The sequence below is a fragment of the Sturnira hondurensis genome, unplaced genomic scaffold (genome assembly GCF_014824575.4).
Source record: "Sturnira hondurensis isolate 20B ecotype Veracruz unplaced genomic scaffold, ASM1482457v3 Scaffold0021143, whole genome shotgun sequence".
Lineage (NCBI taxonomy): Eukaryota > Metazoa > Chordata > Mammalia > Chiroptera > Phyllostomidae > Sturnira > Sturnira hondurensis.
Genome location: NW_028093774.1, coordinates 10,268,462 through 10,286,034, shown reverse-complemented (window position 1 = coordinate 10,286,034; position 17,573 = coordinate 10,268,462). Strand labels below are relative to the sequence as shown.

The following is a 17,573-nucleotide window of genomic DNA, read 5'->3' as shown; positions in this document are numbered from 1 at the left end:
CAAAGTTCAAAGGGTGTGAACAGGACCCCCTTTCTTTATCACTCTCGCTGTCTTACTCTGTTTCTTCAGGGTTGGCTGAATTCTAGGCAAAGCAACACATCAAAGGAAGAAAATGAGTGGAAGGGTCCCCGGCTGATCATCTCTTTCCTAATTTACCTCCATTAAGAAAGGAAGCCACTTCCTTCAAAGGTCGAGGAACGGCCCAGGAACTGAGGTTCTTACTGGGCTCACCCAGATCTCACGTGCATCTCTTACCTAAGGACGGTGGCCCCTCGCATGCAAGGTAATGGGCTCTTAGTCCAGACCAGGTGATTCCTCCCCTGGGACCTGCCAAGTGTGGGGGAGGGGCCCACTGGGAAATGGCTACCAGGATAAGTAAACGGACGCCAGGCATCAGAAGCAAAGGACTACCTGTCATTTGAACAAACTCAAAGATTCTAGAACGAGCATATAAAAAAACAGACAACGTTACATATCAAATGTTTCTCATTTAAGCACCATTCCTTAATCACGAATTGTCACGTGAGTCAATGAACACAGTTGTTCAGTAACCAAGCCCCTGGGTTCCTATGATTTGGTACAATGAGTGCCATCAGAACTCATACCAATGTAGCTACAGTGTTTTTCAGTATGTCATACACGACACCGATTCAGTCATTTTATAAAACGAGACAATTCCATTTCCTTTCTGTGGTGGACTGTGAGGCTGTGTGGAGTAACAGGGCCCAGTCTGCCCTGGAGCGTCTGAAATTGCTTCTAGTCCCCAGGCCCACGAACACAAATGCACACCGCTAATATTTGTAATCATTGATCTCAACATATCTGTGGACTTGCAAGTGTGAACCTAGTCTGACATGTAATTAGATGAAACATCTTTCTAAAAAGGAACGACAATTATCTTTCATTCCGAATGGTCTTATTGCCCATAACTTTCTTGATCGCACCAATGTAGAAACATCACAGGTCCTAACTGCTAGGCCTAAAAACAAAAAGAAAAATTCAGAAGCTGTGCTTCGAAAACCACACTTAGCCTCTGAACCTTCCACCAAGAGGAAGTTGACCAGCAAAGATGTGCACCCCCCTAAGGAAGGCTTGCCCTCCAGCACCCATTTAGCACGTGGTCAAGAAGGACAAGGGAGAGACGCACCTGCCAGATGGCACGGCTGGTCTCCAGAGGGCAACAGGTGGGAGCGTTCCTTCCAGACGTTAAAGCAGGAATCCTTCCACTTTGAGGGGAGGGGGCCCCTCTATGCCTGTCCTTCATTGCTGTGAACTGGGGGCTGCTGTATGTCTTTCAACCTCTAAATGAAAATTTGTATTGCCGTGTGAGTTCAGTATTGTATGGGAGTAGATAACTGTCAGACTTTTTCAGCTGAACTGGGAAAGGGATATCGTCTAGAGATTCCACCATACAGGAAGAAAAATCAAGAGAAGAAATACCGAGAATGACAAAAGAGCCCATCGGTGGCAAATCTTGGAAAGTGCCGGCAAAAATCCAATTATAAAGGGGAGGGTCTCACCCTGGCCAGCGTGGCTTACTTGGTTGGAGCATTGCCCCGTAAACCGAAAGACTGTGGGTTCAATTCCTGGTCAGGGCACATGCCTATGTTGTGGGTTCAGTCCCTGGGGCACGTACCAGAGGAGACCAATCTATGTTTCTCTCTCACATTGATGTTTCTCTCCCTCCCTTCCTCTCATCGCACCCCCAAAAAGTGAGGGTCTCATTTTGAACTTCAAAAAGAAAATCTTTGTTTGCACCAGGTATGGCTATAAGTTGAAAAGGGATAGCAGCAGAAACCCCCTGAACTTAATCAGGTCCAGAAAAACAGACAAGGCAAGACTAATCGTGGAATAACACAGATGGAGCGTATTTTTGGAAAGCACTTTTGTTTCTTTGGCAGCAGGCAAAAAGGAGAATCTTGGGATGTGCTACCTGAAAAGCGACCTGCTTCTCCCTGCTGTCCCCTCCCCAGCGCCATGGAAAATTCGGCAGATGGCTGGTGCAGGAACATTCAGTTTGCTTGGTGTCACGTATTTAAAAAAAAAAAAAAACTGGCCCAGCATAAATATTAAGCTTCCATTTTAAAAAAAAATGTGAAAAAAGCAGCAAAACTTACCAATGGATGAAAGACACTCAGGAGAAAAATGTTGCCCCGACCAGACACATGGTAACAAACTATGAAGTAATCACCTCTAAGAACCTTCACAGAGAAACCACACACAGAAATGCAAGAAATCAGGGTGGCGGCGAGGTGGGCAGAAATAGTGAGATAACAAGTAAAGATGAAATGGGAGGTAATGGAACTCAGGAAAGAAAAGGGAAGGAAAAATTTCACTAATGATCACAAAATAAGAAAAAATTGGAAGGAACAGATGGCAGAATAGGCACTGTGAAGAACACACACACACACATAAAAGGAATGGAGAGGATAAAATTACCGAAATGAAAACCAAATCTTAAGAGTTAAAAAGGCATAGTGGGACAATGACAGACACAAAATACAGGCAAAGAAGTGATGATGTCTGTGTGGTTGGGGTTCCCAAAGGACAGAACTAAAACCATCCAACAGAAAAAAAAATGTTTGCCTGTAAACAGAACCTAATCAGCAAAACAAACAGGCGAGGAAAACAGAGCCAGAGACACGGAAATAAAGAACGAACTCACAGTGGCCAGAGGGGTCAGTGGAGGGGGATAACCAGGGGAAGAAGGGGAAAGGTCAAGTGAAGGAACGTGTATAAAGGACCCATGGACAAGGACAACGGGGTAGGGGGATTGACTGTGGGACAGGGAGAGTGGGCATGGCAGGGGAGAGCAATGGGGGGAAATGGGGACAACTGTAATTGAACAACAATAAAACAAACTTCTTTAAAGATGACAATCAGCAATACTTCCCTGAAATCGATGAAACAGAACCTAGTAGTGCTATGAAGATAAAATCTCCTGGGTAGTTGAGCCAAAGATGAAGTCACTTACGAAAGGGAAAAACATTGGGTTGACATCAGGTGTCTCTACGGCAGTATAAATACCCGAAGAGAGTGAAACAACACATACAAGACCCTTCAAAAACAGCGAGTCCAGGATTTTACTTCAGGCCAAACTGCCATTCAAGGGCAAAGCTACCATATTGAAGAAGACGAGAACTCAGGGACTATTGCTCCCATCAGCCATGTTTACGGGAACTATCTGAAGATGAGTTTCAGCCAATCAGATGAGGAAAACCATGGCAAAGGGACTCGAGATGAACACTAGTAATATTTAACTGAGAACTACAACGAAAAGAAATGTGAGTACCAGGAGAACAGAGAGAATGCAAATCATATACCCGATATTACAGAACAACACAAAGAGTAATAATTGATAGTGGAAAAGAGAAAGAAGGTGGGATGTTAAGTTTACTTCATGGGCAATAGCTGAGAGCCATCATCTGAAGTGGGCAACTCATCTAACAGAAGCAGAAGTATATTGAATAACATAAAAGTAAAATTAAAAGGATGATGTTGAGAGGGAGATGTCATTGCCCTGAGCAGGGAAGTAATAGATACTGCTTATAGACTAGAACACTAAGTTGTTATATACCATTATAATTATAAAGTTAACCCCTCAGACAAAAACATAGAACTCCCCAAGTATCAGGAGAAGAAGGAGGCATGCAAATATTGTAATAGAAAAATTCCTGCAGGAAGGAAGGTATAGATAGCCCTATATGGTGAGCTGTGAAGAGCATTTGCCTAGTCAAAAAAAAAAAAATGCAAATGCTCCCTTTCAATCTAATCCAACTGTGGTGGAGGACCAGTGCGTGGGAAGAGAGCCCTTCTCCAGTGGAGCAAAGGAAGGAGAACGGATTCCTCACCTTAGCATCACAGGAAGTAAGACATAACCCTGAAACCAACAAAACCCTGAAGCGTTCGGGAAGTGGCTATATGAGCGTGGTATATAGTCATGGAGATGAGTATTGAAATAACCAAGCAAAAGAGAATAAAGTGGTTACCCTGGGGACCTGAACAACGACTGGTTTTCATAAACAAACTTTCTAGAATATTCTGGTTCTTTCCTATATAACTTTAAGAAAAATCTACAATTTGAAAAAAAAAAGAAATTTGAGCGCAACTGAACAGTCTGAGTTCCACTGACCGATGCATCGTTTCCTTTTGCACTCTACCCCTTCTCATGAGGTCCTGGCAAACTAACAGCCCCTGCCTCTTCCAGAGTGAAAAATGAAGTTCCTCGTCTGCTCTGCCTTTGACTTAAAGCCATGACAACCGACGCAGTAACGTGGTCATGTTTCATAAGCCTCCTGGCAACCCCAAGGTTGCCATGGACTCTGTGAGGGCCGGAGTCTGACTCGGCGCCTTCACCCAGGCAGCCCGCAGAGGAAAAGAGAGCAGCGAGCAGATGGCTACCTATGGTGGTGATGACAGTCCCCGCGAAGAAGAAGGCACTGCCGAGGTCCCAGTGGCTGCTGTTGGTGGAGGAGTTCCCTATGGGGCTCACCCCTGCGTTGTCAGCGTCCAGGGCGTGCTGCAGAGAAGGGGAGAAAGCATGAGACGTGGTTTAGAAAGTTTAAAAAAATAACAATGATTTCCCTGCTCATGAACCTTCAGTGACCTACAGAGGACTGCTTACACAAATGAGGGTGCAGTCACAAAGCGAAACACTACAGCGAAACACTACACACCCACTAATTAAAACTAGAAAGCTCATTGTAAGTGGGGGACAAAAACTAGTGTATATAGTATGGTGCCGTTTTTGTAAAATTTGCAGCCACAGATTCACGTGGTGAAGCCCTGGGTTATACAAACTGCATGCAAATTACTTTGCACGTACATAGAAAGATGTCTGAAGGATTGTCACCCAAAGCGGCCATTCCTGGAAGACAGGGTTTCAGCGGCTTTCGACTCTTTTCTGTTTCGTTAGAATGTTTTCCACGGAGCTTGTTTCAGGAGTACTGGAGGTAGGAGCTTGGGCCCCTGGGGCAAACTACCCTGGCTCTGCCTGGTGTTAACCACAGGACCCTGGGCAAGTTATTTTAACCTCTCTAAGCCCACATCTTCTGCTTGAGAACCAGGAAAAATAATACCTCCCCCCACAGAACCATTGTGAATATGGAATGAGATCGTCCATGCAATGCACTTAGCTTGATGCCCCCTGCACTGGGTTAAGGTTGACCCGATAGCCAATCTCGTGACTGTCATTTTACTGTTCCCCAACACAAAGACGCGTATTGCTCCTTTTTAAAATACGATGGACTCCTTGCTGCCTACTGGATTTAGAATTCCACACAACTTAAAATTCCCAAGAAAACTGGCCAGGTTGATGATTCACCACCACCTCATACTATTAAAGCCTCCAGCCCCAGCAGGACGCTCCATGAGACGGTCCCTCACACTTCTGGACTTTTGACTGGCTCGTGCCCTCCCTAAAGTGACATTACTTCGGGGTCTAGACCAGCCCCACTTCTCCCAGGGGGCATGCGCAGAATAAGGTGAAATCTCTCAGCAGCCCTTCTGAGCTAGACCCTGCCAACGCCTCTCTGGCCAGAAGAGAGGGGAGGAGCAAATGGATGAGCTGCAGGGACAAAGGGACAGCGGGAGTTTCAGGGGAGGTGACAGACATAAGGCTACTTCTAAAACAACTAGAGACTCTGTCCCCTAGAATGACCCCATGTGGAGCAAGCAAGACACAATCAAATATGGAAATACGACTGCAGTTATCCTAAATAATGCCATTTAAGCTTTGTTAAAACCGACATTGTTGCCGCAAATCAGATGACAAGTGCAAAAGTCAATCATCAATATATGTCGCCTGCCTGAATCAGATATTTAAAACTCTCTAGACCAGGGATCAGCAACCTTTATTCACAAAGTACTAGATAATAAATATTTCAGGCTTTGTAGGGGAAGTGTGGTTTCTGTTGCATACTTTTGGTTCATTTTACAACTCTTTAAGTATGCAAAGACCATTCTGAGGTCACGTGTTGTACAAAACCAGGCTATGGGAAGGATCTGGCAGACCCCTAGACAACTGACCGAGCAACAGGAAAAATTCTCTTCTGTTTAAGTCTTTCGCTGATTCTTTCCTGCCTCTAAGAACATGACGTCTGTGCTGGCCACTATTTCTAACATAAACCCTGGCACCCCAGAACATAAAAGCCAGCTGCATGGGCTATGTACAGACTGTCTTTGCTCGTGGTTCAGATCCACCTAACAGACAACAATCATTTATTCATCAGGGGCTCCACTCCGCTCTGCTTCAGAGAAAAGACAGCTGGCGAGTCCTTTCTGCTAGTAAATGATCCACCTTCACTGTGCTGTGAGCGCCATCACACCCAGCCACAGCCCTCGCTAGGGCTTCTCTCCCCATTATCGATTTGGCTCGGATGGGCCCACCTGGAAATGATGCCTCTGGGACAACGCAAAGCCTCAGTCATGTAGGCGACCTCCAATCACGCCACCAACACCTAGTATGTACAACGTCTACGACGCGGCACAGAGAGCTTGCTTCCGGCCAAGTCTCACTGGGCTGAGTACTGCACGGAAGCATTGTCAGCAGGCCCAGGCATGTAAAAGTGCAGATCTGTGTCGAAGGCAAACTGAGAGGCTGATCTGTCTCATCAGAAAATCCAAAGTAAGATTCCTTTTCAAGTTTCGGTTTTTTGAATCATGTAATTGATAAATATTTCATGTTTACATAGGTAATCCTCAAGGAAAGTATTTGTCTGTTGAAAGGAAACATTAGCTGAGTGCTTGCATTGAACCAGGTACTACAGAAGTGTTGTATCATTTTATCCTTTGCACAACTTGCGGGTTACTCAATTTGATCCTTTCTACGACTTGCAAAAAAAACAAACAAACCAAAAAAAAGGAAAACGATCCCCGTCTTTGGTGGTAAGAAAACAGCCTCAGGGAAGTCAAGTAACTTACCCCAGGTGACACAGCCAGGAGGTAGGGAAGTCAGGATTCACACCCTGACTGGGTCAAAGCCATGGGTTCACCCCATCCTCTTCACAGGCTGCCCAGAGCGCACTGCGCCTGGCCCATACCCATGACCGCCTCCAGGGAGAATGGAAAAGGATGGCCATTGTCTGGGAATTTAGGGAGAAGGGACCACAAGGGATCAATTCTAATTAGACTGCTTCCTTGGAAGTGGAGGCACCAAACTTCATTTTGTCTCTTGCAACTGGAAAGAGCTTAACTGTGTTGCATTAAATACTTAACTTAAAAACAAATAGATAAAAATCAGGAAAGGTTGATTTTATAGCCTGAGAGGGAGGGAACCGAAAAAAGAGAGAAAGCCGTGAATAACGAGGTCAGAATAAGAGAGAATGGAGTGTCAGTCGACACACGGGAGATTCAAGGTGAGTTCCAGCAATGCCCAGGACTTTCGAAGAACATGTCCATCCAGTATCCAACTTCAACTTGCTTTATTATGATGTTAATTCTTCTCTTGATCCCCCCAGATCTTCAGTAAAGTGGGCTATCCACGCAAATGCCTTTGGGAAGTGGTTTTGTGAAAATTAAATATAAGCGTTGTTATAGCACCAGGGGGTCAGAGTCTGATTTAGAACCAGAAGTAAGAAGGAAAAGGATAAGCCCTTCAGCGAGTCACTGGGCTCTTGCTAAGGCTTTGGACAGTCCCCAGTCCCAGAAATGAGGTTTGGTGCCATCCACATCTGATGAGTCAGAAACACTCCGACAAACCACCAGCGTTAAAATGAATCAGCAAACTCAGGTTACGTACCTACAGGGAAAACACGGTGCAAAAGACTGTACGTCCTTGAATTAATAGCATCACTTTTTGTTCAGTAAGAATATATCTCATTGAGTTCACAGTTCTAACTTGACCCTCCTAAAATATTTTCTAATGATCTTGTTTGAACTCAAGAAAGCATTTAAAAATTAAATGCATTTGCTTTTAAGTTCCTCTCTCCCTCTCTCTCTTTCTCTCTCTCTCTTCTCTGCATTCAGGCTGCAAAAGTGAAGACAAGCCAGCCCATTAGACAGGTCTGAGCACAGGGCCAGTGAAAGGAGAAAACTGAGCTGTGTGTTGCTTGGCTTAAACATCAAACAAAACTCTCCCTCTGTCCCCATGCGTCCTCCCCGCCCTGCCCCGCCCCACGCATTAGGACCACCTGAAGGATGTAAAGAGAAACTGCAGCCTCTCACAAGTGAGGCGTGTCTGAGGTTGACAGTGAAGGAAGAGAGAAGGGGCTATTGATCACTGCCCCCCACCCCACCTGCTGCCCCCCAGTGCTGTAATCCCATAAGGCAAAGCCTGGCTGGGTAAATCACTCTCTGGACGGCTTGCGATACCATCCTGAGTGTTCACACTACACTGAGATGAATGACGACCCACAGGGGACCACTAACTGTCTGTGGCTTTTCTCCTATGATCTGTGTACTCGGCGAGGTAATCTGGTTCCTTATGTGGCACCCAAAAGGAAGATGCTCAATAATCACTCAGCTTGTCTGAGATTGGCTAAAGAATAACATCAATGGGTGCCATATGCGTGGACATTGATAGCTAGAGCGAGCATCTGATTGACGGCCCCATCTCACACACTTGCCAAGAGTAGGAGGGGGCTCTCTTCACAATCACTCCGGGACCACAGGGCATGTGCAACCCAGGACACATGGCCACTTCACTCATCACCTACACCACTGGGACTAAAGGAAAGGACTCCTCCTCAGAGTTCACAAAGGTGGCTCTGTGTTGACACTATCCTTCATCCCAGCCAGCAAAGGGATTCATGGAGTAGAAAGTTAGCCAGGGGTTGAGGCAAGATGACGGGGTGGGGGTGAACGTGGCTTCACAAATGTATTAAGAATGAGCAGACTTTCAGCCATTAGTGGACAAGAGAAGAGCAGCAGGACCCCGTGAGGCAGACAAAGGCCATTGGCAGACCACGTGCACGCCAACTCCAAGACGCTCCCAACGAACGAGTCAAAGCCCCGTAGCATCCTTCCACGTCCTCACACAGCGGCGGCGGAAGGGCCTCGGGAAGGAAGTGGCAAGCCGGCGTTAATTTGTTTGCCACAGTTGCTTTTGGTTTCTCCTGCTTCAGAAGTGCTTTACGTATAAATATTTAACTGCAGCAAAAGTGAATGTGGTGGCGCTGGGGGAGGGGCAACTTCACGTGCACGTGCAAGGCCACATCCTAACATTTCAATCCAGAGTGAGAGGGTATCAGAGAGGAAACCTGGACCCACCCTCAGCAAGGTATTTCCGAGGCTGATTCCAAGAAGTCTTTGCTTTAGTACAGAGAGGTAGAGCGTGTAAGCGAGTTGTGTTTCTCCTGCAATAGAGAAATTCCATGGATGCAATGGCAAATGCTCAGCCCGTGCAAGCCATGCAACCTCTCTAAGCCTCGATTTCCTCACCTATCAAATGAAGGACCTTCCTTGCAGGGATTTTTTTTTCCACGTGTTTTTGATTTGGGACAATGTGCTTTACTACTTCATATATGATAATAATAGTATTACAGGAATCTTTTCTGAGGGCTTAGCTAGTGCACAGGTTAACTCAGTGCGTGCTCATGGTGCCCCTTGGAGATGGGTGTCACTACCATCCCCACGGGACACGGACTCACGCTAGTGCCTGCCTCCCCCACGTGCACGCACCTAGTGCCCCGTCACACCAGCGGGTGGATGGCGATCAGCAGGAAGATCGCCGTCTGAAGGTGCCCGGAAGGCAGCTTCTCTCCACCCCCTGTGTTCTTCCTTCTCCCCATCTTGGGCCGTGTTGGCCCAGCTTCCTGGCTCTGGGGTGAGTAGGCTGGCGCCCCGCCCCCAAGCACTTCAGGTGCTAAAACTCTGTTCATCAGCACCTAGGTCTACACCCATGACTAATGTATCTAAACATTGTCACGTGGGATCCAGCCCTATTCACGGGGGATCTTTTACCTGCTGAGCCATGTCTAACAACGTGGAGTTCATTTCCTCTCTGACTACACGGAAGCCTGAAACAAGAGAGATTTTAAACCACGAGGAAAGCATCGTGTCTGCTAAGGAAGCAAAGATGTATCTTCTGATACGATCGATAAACTTTCAGACTGTCACCTTTCATCTCAGTCTGGGCTCATCCTGCACAGACTCAATAACAAATTCGCCGAGAGAGGCTGAAAAATCACCCTGGTCCTGAGGAGAACGTGCGATGTATGCGCCGCTGTCTCTGCTCTCGCGATTATTCCTATCAAAGGTGAGTCTATTCAATTTCTGGGGGAAAAATTGTTTTACTGGGCTAAAAAAGCAGTTACAAGAATTCTGATTCATTGCAGCACGAGCTAAATCAGAGATGCCTATCCCTCTCACTGTCGTTCCACGCGTTGGAGAGAGTCTAGACTTCAATAGATGATTAAAACCAGGACTTAGAAAAAAGAGATTCTTCTGCTACAACCTTGCTTCGGTTGTAGCTATTTACCTGAAAGCTTTATTGGTCTTGAGTGTTTGAGATTAATCCCAAATTAATATTTCATTTTCTGGCACCCTTAGAGAACGTCAGCACCTACAGTCACTACCTTTCTTTGATACACAGTTTGACATGACAGAGTGGAGACAGTCCCAGGGACCTCCAAGAAAGCTCTAGAATTCTCACAAAAATAATCTTAGTTCAAAACACTTGTAATGTGCTTTCTATCTTATTCATCCCTCACCAAAATATATATATATATATACATATATATATATATATATATATCTCCTGTCCTAATAAATCCTAGTATTATTCTCACTTCTAAATGAGTAACTTGCCCGCAGCTGTGGTAGCAAGCAAGCAGCAGAGCTGGTTCCGGTTAAAAGTCCACCCTGTCAGCTCTGGCCTTCTCCCGTCTCCCACGGATACGTGTCTCTCCAGCCTGCAGACACTTTTCTAAAGCTCATCTGTCATGTCACCTTCCTCCACCTGAATAAAAAGACACTAAAGAGAACTAAGAATTTGTACTTTGGGTCCTCATTTTCAAAAAAAAAAGATTAAAACCTCATTCACTCAGTAAAGTCAACCTGCATCAGCAAGCTTTTCATCCCTTCCGCCCATTTCCACTGAGAGCAAAGGAAAATATACGTTCTCTATATAAACTAGTGCAGACATGACTCACAGCTCGTGGGCTCTGCTTTTAAAGACATGGTACGGACGCAGCCACAACACCTGATATGAAGGCAAAGAGCCATGTCCCTCAATGGCACGGGTGTCCCACTCATTTTCACCGGGGGGGGGGGGGTGCGGGGCACATCAGCCTTGCAGTTGCCTTCAAAGGGCCGAATGTCATTTCAACTCCTTAACAGTTAACGAGTAGTTACATTTATACAGCCCTAAAATTACTTCGGCCCCTTGAAGGCAACCGCGAGGCTGATGTGGCCCTGGTGAACATGAGTGTGACACTCTTGCTCTAGAGCACAGACAACCAGTCAGCATTATACCCCGCGGTCTTGTCACAGGCAAATGAAGGTCCTTTTGGGGGTCCCACAGGGTGAGTCACAGCCTCCTCTCTGTGTGTGGGAGCCTGAGTGTTTCCTTAACTTCCAGCACCAGCCGCCCTGGGCCCTAACTACCTACCCAGGCCAAGTCGGTCTCCCCAACCAGGCACAGAGCCCTGGGTTAAAAGGGACGGATGCTGGAGCCATATCCAGACCCCAATTTCACTTCTCACTTAAGCTTTGGTAAGTTATTTAGTGTCTCTGGCCCCTGGCTGCTTACCCCTCCTCAAAGGGTCCTTATGAAGATTAAATGACTTAAAATGCAGAAAGCATTTGGAGCAGTGCCTGGCCACAGTCAACCCCAGGTGGTGTCGACTAGTGACACAATTAATACTGGACTGGAAGCTTCTGGAAGAGAGGGAGTAGGCCTCTTGTACCTACGTTATGTTTTGCTGAACCCCACACAGAACCCCACACAGCACCTGCGTCATGACAGACATTCAGTAAATATTAATTATCTAAGTGAATACATTTGATTACAAGCAATGGAAATACTTGTATGAGCCACACACCATCAAAATCTTGCTAAAAGGGTCTTGCTTCACTTTAAATAAGGAGCAAACGCATGCACGTTTGTAGATAAATGTGGACACAGTAGCATTCATTTCTGGGTTTTTATGGTAGGGTTTTTTTGGAAACACTGAATTCTCATTTGCTAATTCATTTTTTTCCAGCAACACGCCAATTTCCATTAGCTCTTTAATTGCTGGTTTAAAAGCTTTAGATCATCTTCACTCAACAGTGATGGAATCAACAACACCAGGGATAAAAACAATAATAATAATGATGAAGTGGAGGCCTGTAGAGACAGGCCAGAGGCGGATGGACCTGTCGTGCACCGTTGAACGACCTTCCTCGGCATGTTGGCTTCACTGGAGAACGGGCGAGCCTCTGACTTCAGGACAAGAGCTGCAGGGAGTCACTTCAACTCCTCGGAGCAGGGTCCTTCAGCACAAAGAACCCAAACCTCCACTCCCGAGAGCGCTCTTGCTGCCTGCGCTGTGGCCTAAACTTCCTGCACAAGGTCTACTAGGAAGAAGGGGTGGCCCAGGGCAGGGGAAAAAAAGGCTTATCTGGCTCTGATCTCCTACTCATGGCAAGGATTTCCACAGGCTGACAAATGGGTGTCTCAGGTGTCCCCCCTTAAAATCCTTACATCCCTAAACATGTGAAGCTCTGGGGGCTGAAGACACCAAGGGGATCTGCTCCTGCATGAGGAAGACAGAACAGTGGTAATGAAAGGGGTCCTCTTGGCAACTGTAGGGGAAGGAAAGGTCTTGTATTGCACAGGAACAAAGGCATCTTCTGCCTGGTCTCTTGAAGGTTTTAAATGAAGGGCTTTTGGTCTCCAAAACAGATTCAGAAGGTCCCACTTATTCATTTGCTCCTCAAACCTTACGCATCTTCTTTGGGCCGGCCACTGGGTCAGGCATGAGGGAGATATCAATGGGAGATGCAGACTGAGCCTGCAAGAGCCCACAGTCAGAGGAAGGAGACAGATGAGAAAAGGGATTATCCATCAGAGTCTAGAAAGTAGCGAGGCCAATGTGAGTGCCTGATGCCTCAGGGCCAAGCAGGACCCCACTGACCATGGAGGGACATGAAGGCATCCCCTGGACTCGAGTTTTGGCTCCTCTGAGGATAAATCACTTCCAAAATCCAGATCAAGACCCTTAGCAGAGCATCACAGTTGGCCCTCCATAAATGTTTGGCTGTGAAATGAATAAATCAATGAATCAATGGCTTCAAACCAGCTCCTGCCACTGCCACCCTTGAGGATGAAATGAGGGACCCAACTGGCAATGTGCTGATTGATCAGATCATGTCACCCAGCCACTCGAAAGTGAGCCACAGCTTCACAGTGCTCTTAGGACACAATCCAACACCAGGCCTGGCACGGTTGGGCCCCTGCTTGTCTCCAGTCTAACCGCTTACCCACTTCCCTGTGCGCACTGACCTCTGGCCCCTCTGGCTCCATTCTCTCGGTGCTTAGACAGTCCAGCTTCCTGCCAGTGCAGACCCACGCTCGGCTCCCTCCCCTAGAACCCCCATCCAGCTAAGTCGGTTCTGCTCATACGTTCTCTCCGGGGCCCGACGGCTCTACCTCCCTCTCTTTTGCAGCGTCCCTCCTGGTGCTACTTACCCTTATTCGTGTGCTATATGCATAAGGTTTGCCTTTACGACTTCCTATCCATAGGGTGACTGTGAAATTTATCTTGCAAACCAGGGTGGTTTTGAGAAAGAAAGAGATGCTATTAATTACTTCAGTATCACAAAAACTGGGATGTCTGGTCATTCTAGCTATAAGCTCTGAGAGGGCAGGGCCTGTGTCTGTGTTTTATTCCCACGATGCCCCCAGTACTTCATGTTGTCCCTGGCACACAGCAGGCAATCGATATATTTGCGGAAGTAATAATGAACAAATGAGTGTGTGCCTGAGTAAGTGATTTGGAACTTGACAGAAGAACAGAATGGAAACCATCACAGCCTTGGGTCATGGCAATTAGTCAACACTTCCTGCTTCTAGAGAGAAGGGTTTGGAAGCTCCTGATCTCTGGCCCTTCCCTTATCTGCAGAACAGCAGTCCCAATCACGACGCCGACACCAAAGGTCTGTGCCCAGAAGCACGGCATCACACCCAGTCCTCTGCCCACACCTTAAAGGAAATCCTCCTCCACGAAAGCACCGTGCAGTCAGCCCCAAAGAGCCCAGCCAGATAATGAGTCAGTACGTGAGAGGCCCGCAGTCCAGTGCCCCGACTGGGCACGATTGCTCTCTGCAGGCTGGGAAGGTTGTAAACCCAGGAAGAAAGGAGGAGGGGCCTCTGTGTCAGAAGGGCGCTTCCCCACCCTCTCATTTGAATGGATTTTTCCCTTAGTCAGGAGGACTTTGTCATGATACAATTGCACACTCTCCAGCCCTGTCCTGTCAGACCAAGGACAGAGAAAGATAGCGTGGGCCCTGGAGTCAGGGAGATCCACGTCCTGGACGCCTGGCCTCTGCCAACCGGGGCAGGGACCGTGGCAGCCACGTGGGATAATGGGGGGTGAAAAATGAAGCTCTGGAATAAGTGTGTAAACTGCCCAGCCCGGGCCTGCAGCCTCAGGGCTGAAGAAACGGCATCCAGTACTATCACCAACCAGCTTGAGGCCCGAGCACTGAGCAAAGCACCCAAGACTCTGATCGTTTATCAGCAAAGGATAAAAATCCCCGAGACGTCACAAAGTGAAAACCAGTGGCAAAGGTTCCTTCACCAACACAAAAGGTCACAGAGCAAGCCAAGGACAGGGAGACATTGCAGGATGGGAAGGGGACTCCCCCAAACCCCCCAACAAAGGATCCGAAGGATCTCACTTCCAGGAAATTCCAGACACGGCCCACACAAGACGGATGGAAGCTTCAGGCTTCCTTTGGACAAAGAAGCTGCTGAGAATAAAAGGTAACCCTTTTGAGGTCGAGAGAGTTCTGAGAAGTTAAGAAACTTTCCCAGGCACAGACTGTATTCCAGGGGCAGAGCCAGCCTTCCGGGCAGTGAGGTGACCTGCTCAGTGTGGGGGTTCACACTAGGCTGCCCCGGACGCTTTCCAGTAAGAGAGCAACCCTTGCCGCTTTCACTACATGTAGGCGCTTCTAACAGAAAGTCCCATGTTCCCAGTGGTGGGCGCCCCACCCAACACTGAACCCACCCCCATGAAGCACCTCTCCTTTCAACATGGCTGTCACCTGCAGAAGCCGCAGCCATGGGACCACAAGAGCTACACTGAAGACAGTCAACGTCTTCAAACATCTCGGAATTCACAGCCTGAAAAGCAATTACCACGGGTTGCCAACCACGCAGGCCCCAGCACTCGTCCTGCCCATTGGCAAAGCCGCCTCGTGATCTTGAGGATTACAGAAGATGAATGTGCTTGCTGCTTCCTCCAAGGCTAGTCACGAGAGGAGTGTCTACGGCAATTTTATTGGGGACCGGGACATGAACAATTGTGGCATGGGAACGCATTGGACAAAGACATTCTCGGGACCGAGGGACTACCACATCAAGTTCCCTGAAACTGTCCCACTGCTAAAGAAATGCAAGCACTCCAGGTCTGCTTATCAGTGTCTATTCAATTCCCTGCACTTCACCTTGGAGGAAAAAATGGAACGGGGACGGGGAGCAGGGTAGGCAATAATGTTTCCTAAACACCAACTACGTGGCAGCACTCTGCTAAGCACTTTATGTGGGTTATCTCATCACTCTTGACAATATTTTGAATGAAGGGGACTCTCTGGTCCCTTTATAGGAGGAGCCTGACACTCAGTGGGATGAGAAACCAGGTCTATAATGCCCTTACTCTGTCCCCTCATTAACACCCCCCTCTATGAAAATCTAATAGTCCTCATCTGGAGTGCGGTAGTTCCATGCAGACAGCTGAGGGTTCCCTAGTGATTTTTCCTTCTCCCTCCAGTATTTCCCTTGGAGTGAAATCTTAGAGAAAAGGCCCAGAGGTGGTGTCGCCAACACCACCGACACAGGGCGGCCCAGCACAGTGGTTGGGCACCTGGGCCCTGGCATCCTGCCCCCGAGGCTCACATCCCAGCTCAGCCCTTTACTGACTGTTCCTTAACTTGGGTAAGCCGCTGAGCTTCTGAGAACGTATTTGCTCATTCATGAACCGGGATGATGATGACAGAACCTGCCTGTAGGCTTGTTGCAGGGGTTAAACGGGCTCAAGGACCACAGCACTTAGAGCAGAGCCCAGAGGACAGTAAACAACCAACACACGGTTGCTGTGTTTTCGTATTACAGCAGTTCTGTGGGATGCCCCTCCTAGAGTCACCTGCAGACGCCTTCGCAGGTCCCAGGGGTGAGATTCCAGAGATGGATGGATCTCACGTGCCCTCCGTGGGCTGAACGGCTGAGGCCCAGCTCCAGTTACGTGGCTGCCTCGGGACACGAGCGAGAAGATCCAAAGGCCTCACTGTGGGATAAGCGGCAACCAGGCACAGGGAACACAGGCCCTCTCCCTCCGTCACAGCTTGGCATCAGCGGTCACCACGTTGCTTGGGTGATCTGCTCGTTGGGGAGCTGCCTGAGCCTTCTGGGTCCCCGAGGTCCTCCCAAACCGTGTCTCCGACCACACAGACAACAACCAGGAGGAACAGACCCACAGAGCCAGCCCCAGGGTCTACCAAATAGATGAGGCGGAGCGTCTCCACCAAAGCTCACGATTAAAAATGATGACCTAGGTGGCTGGGGTAAGCCTTGGAAAGGGGACATAAACCGCCCTGTGGCTTCCCTGGGCTCCAGCCACAAAGACACAGCAACAGAGAGTAAGCAGCGCCCCCCACCCCAATCATTTCTGTGAAGAGGACTTCCCACTTTACCAGCAGAAGCAAAATGAGTCAATTTGAATATTTAGCATTTGAAACCCCAAAGGGCATTGCAGGCGCTTTCGTCTATTTTCTCTTAGCCCCAGGATGCACATCCCTTAGGGGCTTTCTGGTTCCCATTATTTCTACTTTCCCTAACACACACACAGCAGCAATCCCAATGGTTAAAAAGCAACAGTTTTTGTTTGTTTGTTTGTTTGTTTACCCCTCAGAGCACCCTCACAGGCTAACACTACTGCTACAACCTCCGTATTGCAGAAGGGAAACTGAGGCCCAGGGCGACTACCCAAGTCCCGACACCCACACACAGTAAAGAGATTTAACACGCAAAGGCCAAGAGTCTGGATGCTGATCGCCAGGCCACGCTGCCTGCGTCACGTCTGCCTGCACAGGCGCGGATGTGGAGAACGGAGCGGGCATTCTGAAATCTTTGCGGAAGGGAGCATAAGTCGTTTCGAGTTTTCTTCGTCAGACTCTCTTAAAGGCGGCCCTGTCTCTACCTCTTAGCACCCCTCGTCTACGAGGCTGCAGTATCTAACCGGTCTTTCTTCCTCCAGTTCCTCCTCCTTCCCACCCACCTTCCCCTTTTGAGGGAGTTACCTTTCCAACAGAAGACTTCCGTCGCACCACCACCTTGCTTCAATCTTTCCGTGAAGCCCCATTCCCCGCTGCATAAAGCCCAGACTCCTCAGCAAGGCTTTCTGGGCGTCTCCCAATTCAGCCCCGCCCCC

At 48.0% G+C, this 17,573-nt stretch overlaps 1 protein-coding gene across 1 annotated transcript in view; it reads right to left on the bottom strand.

The window, feature by feature from the left end:
* The window catches only part of KCNK10 (potassium two pore domain channel subfamily K member 10), a 64,983-nt gene that overhangs the window by 36,916 nt on the left and 10,494 nt on the right, over positions 1-17,573 (bottom strand). Inside the window, exon 3 of the mRNA XM_037031328.1 lies at positions 4,402-4,519. Coding sequence (XP_036887223.1) covers positions 4,402-4,519 — 118 coding nt within the window. The remainder of the gene's footprint in view (positions 1-4,401; positions 4,520-17,573) is intronic.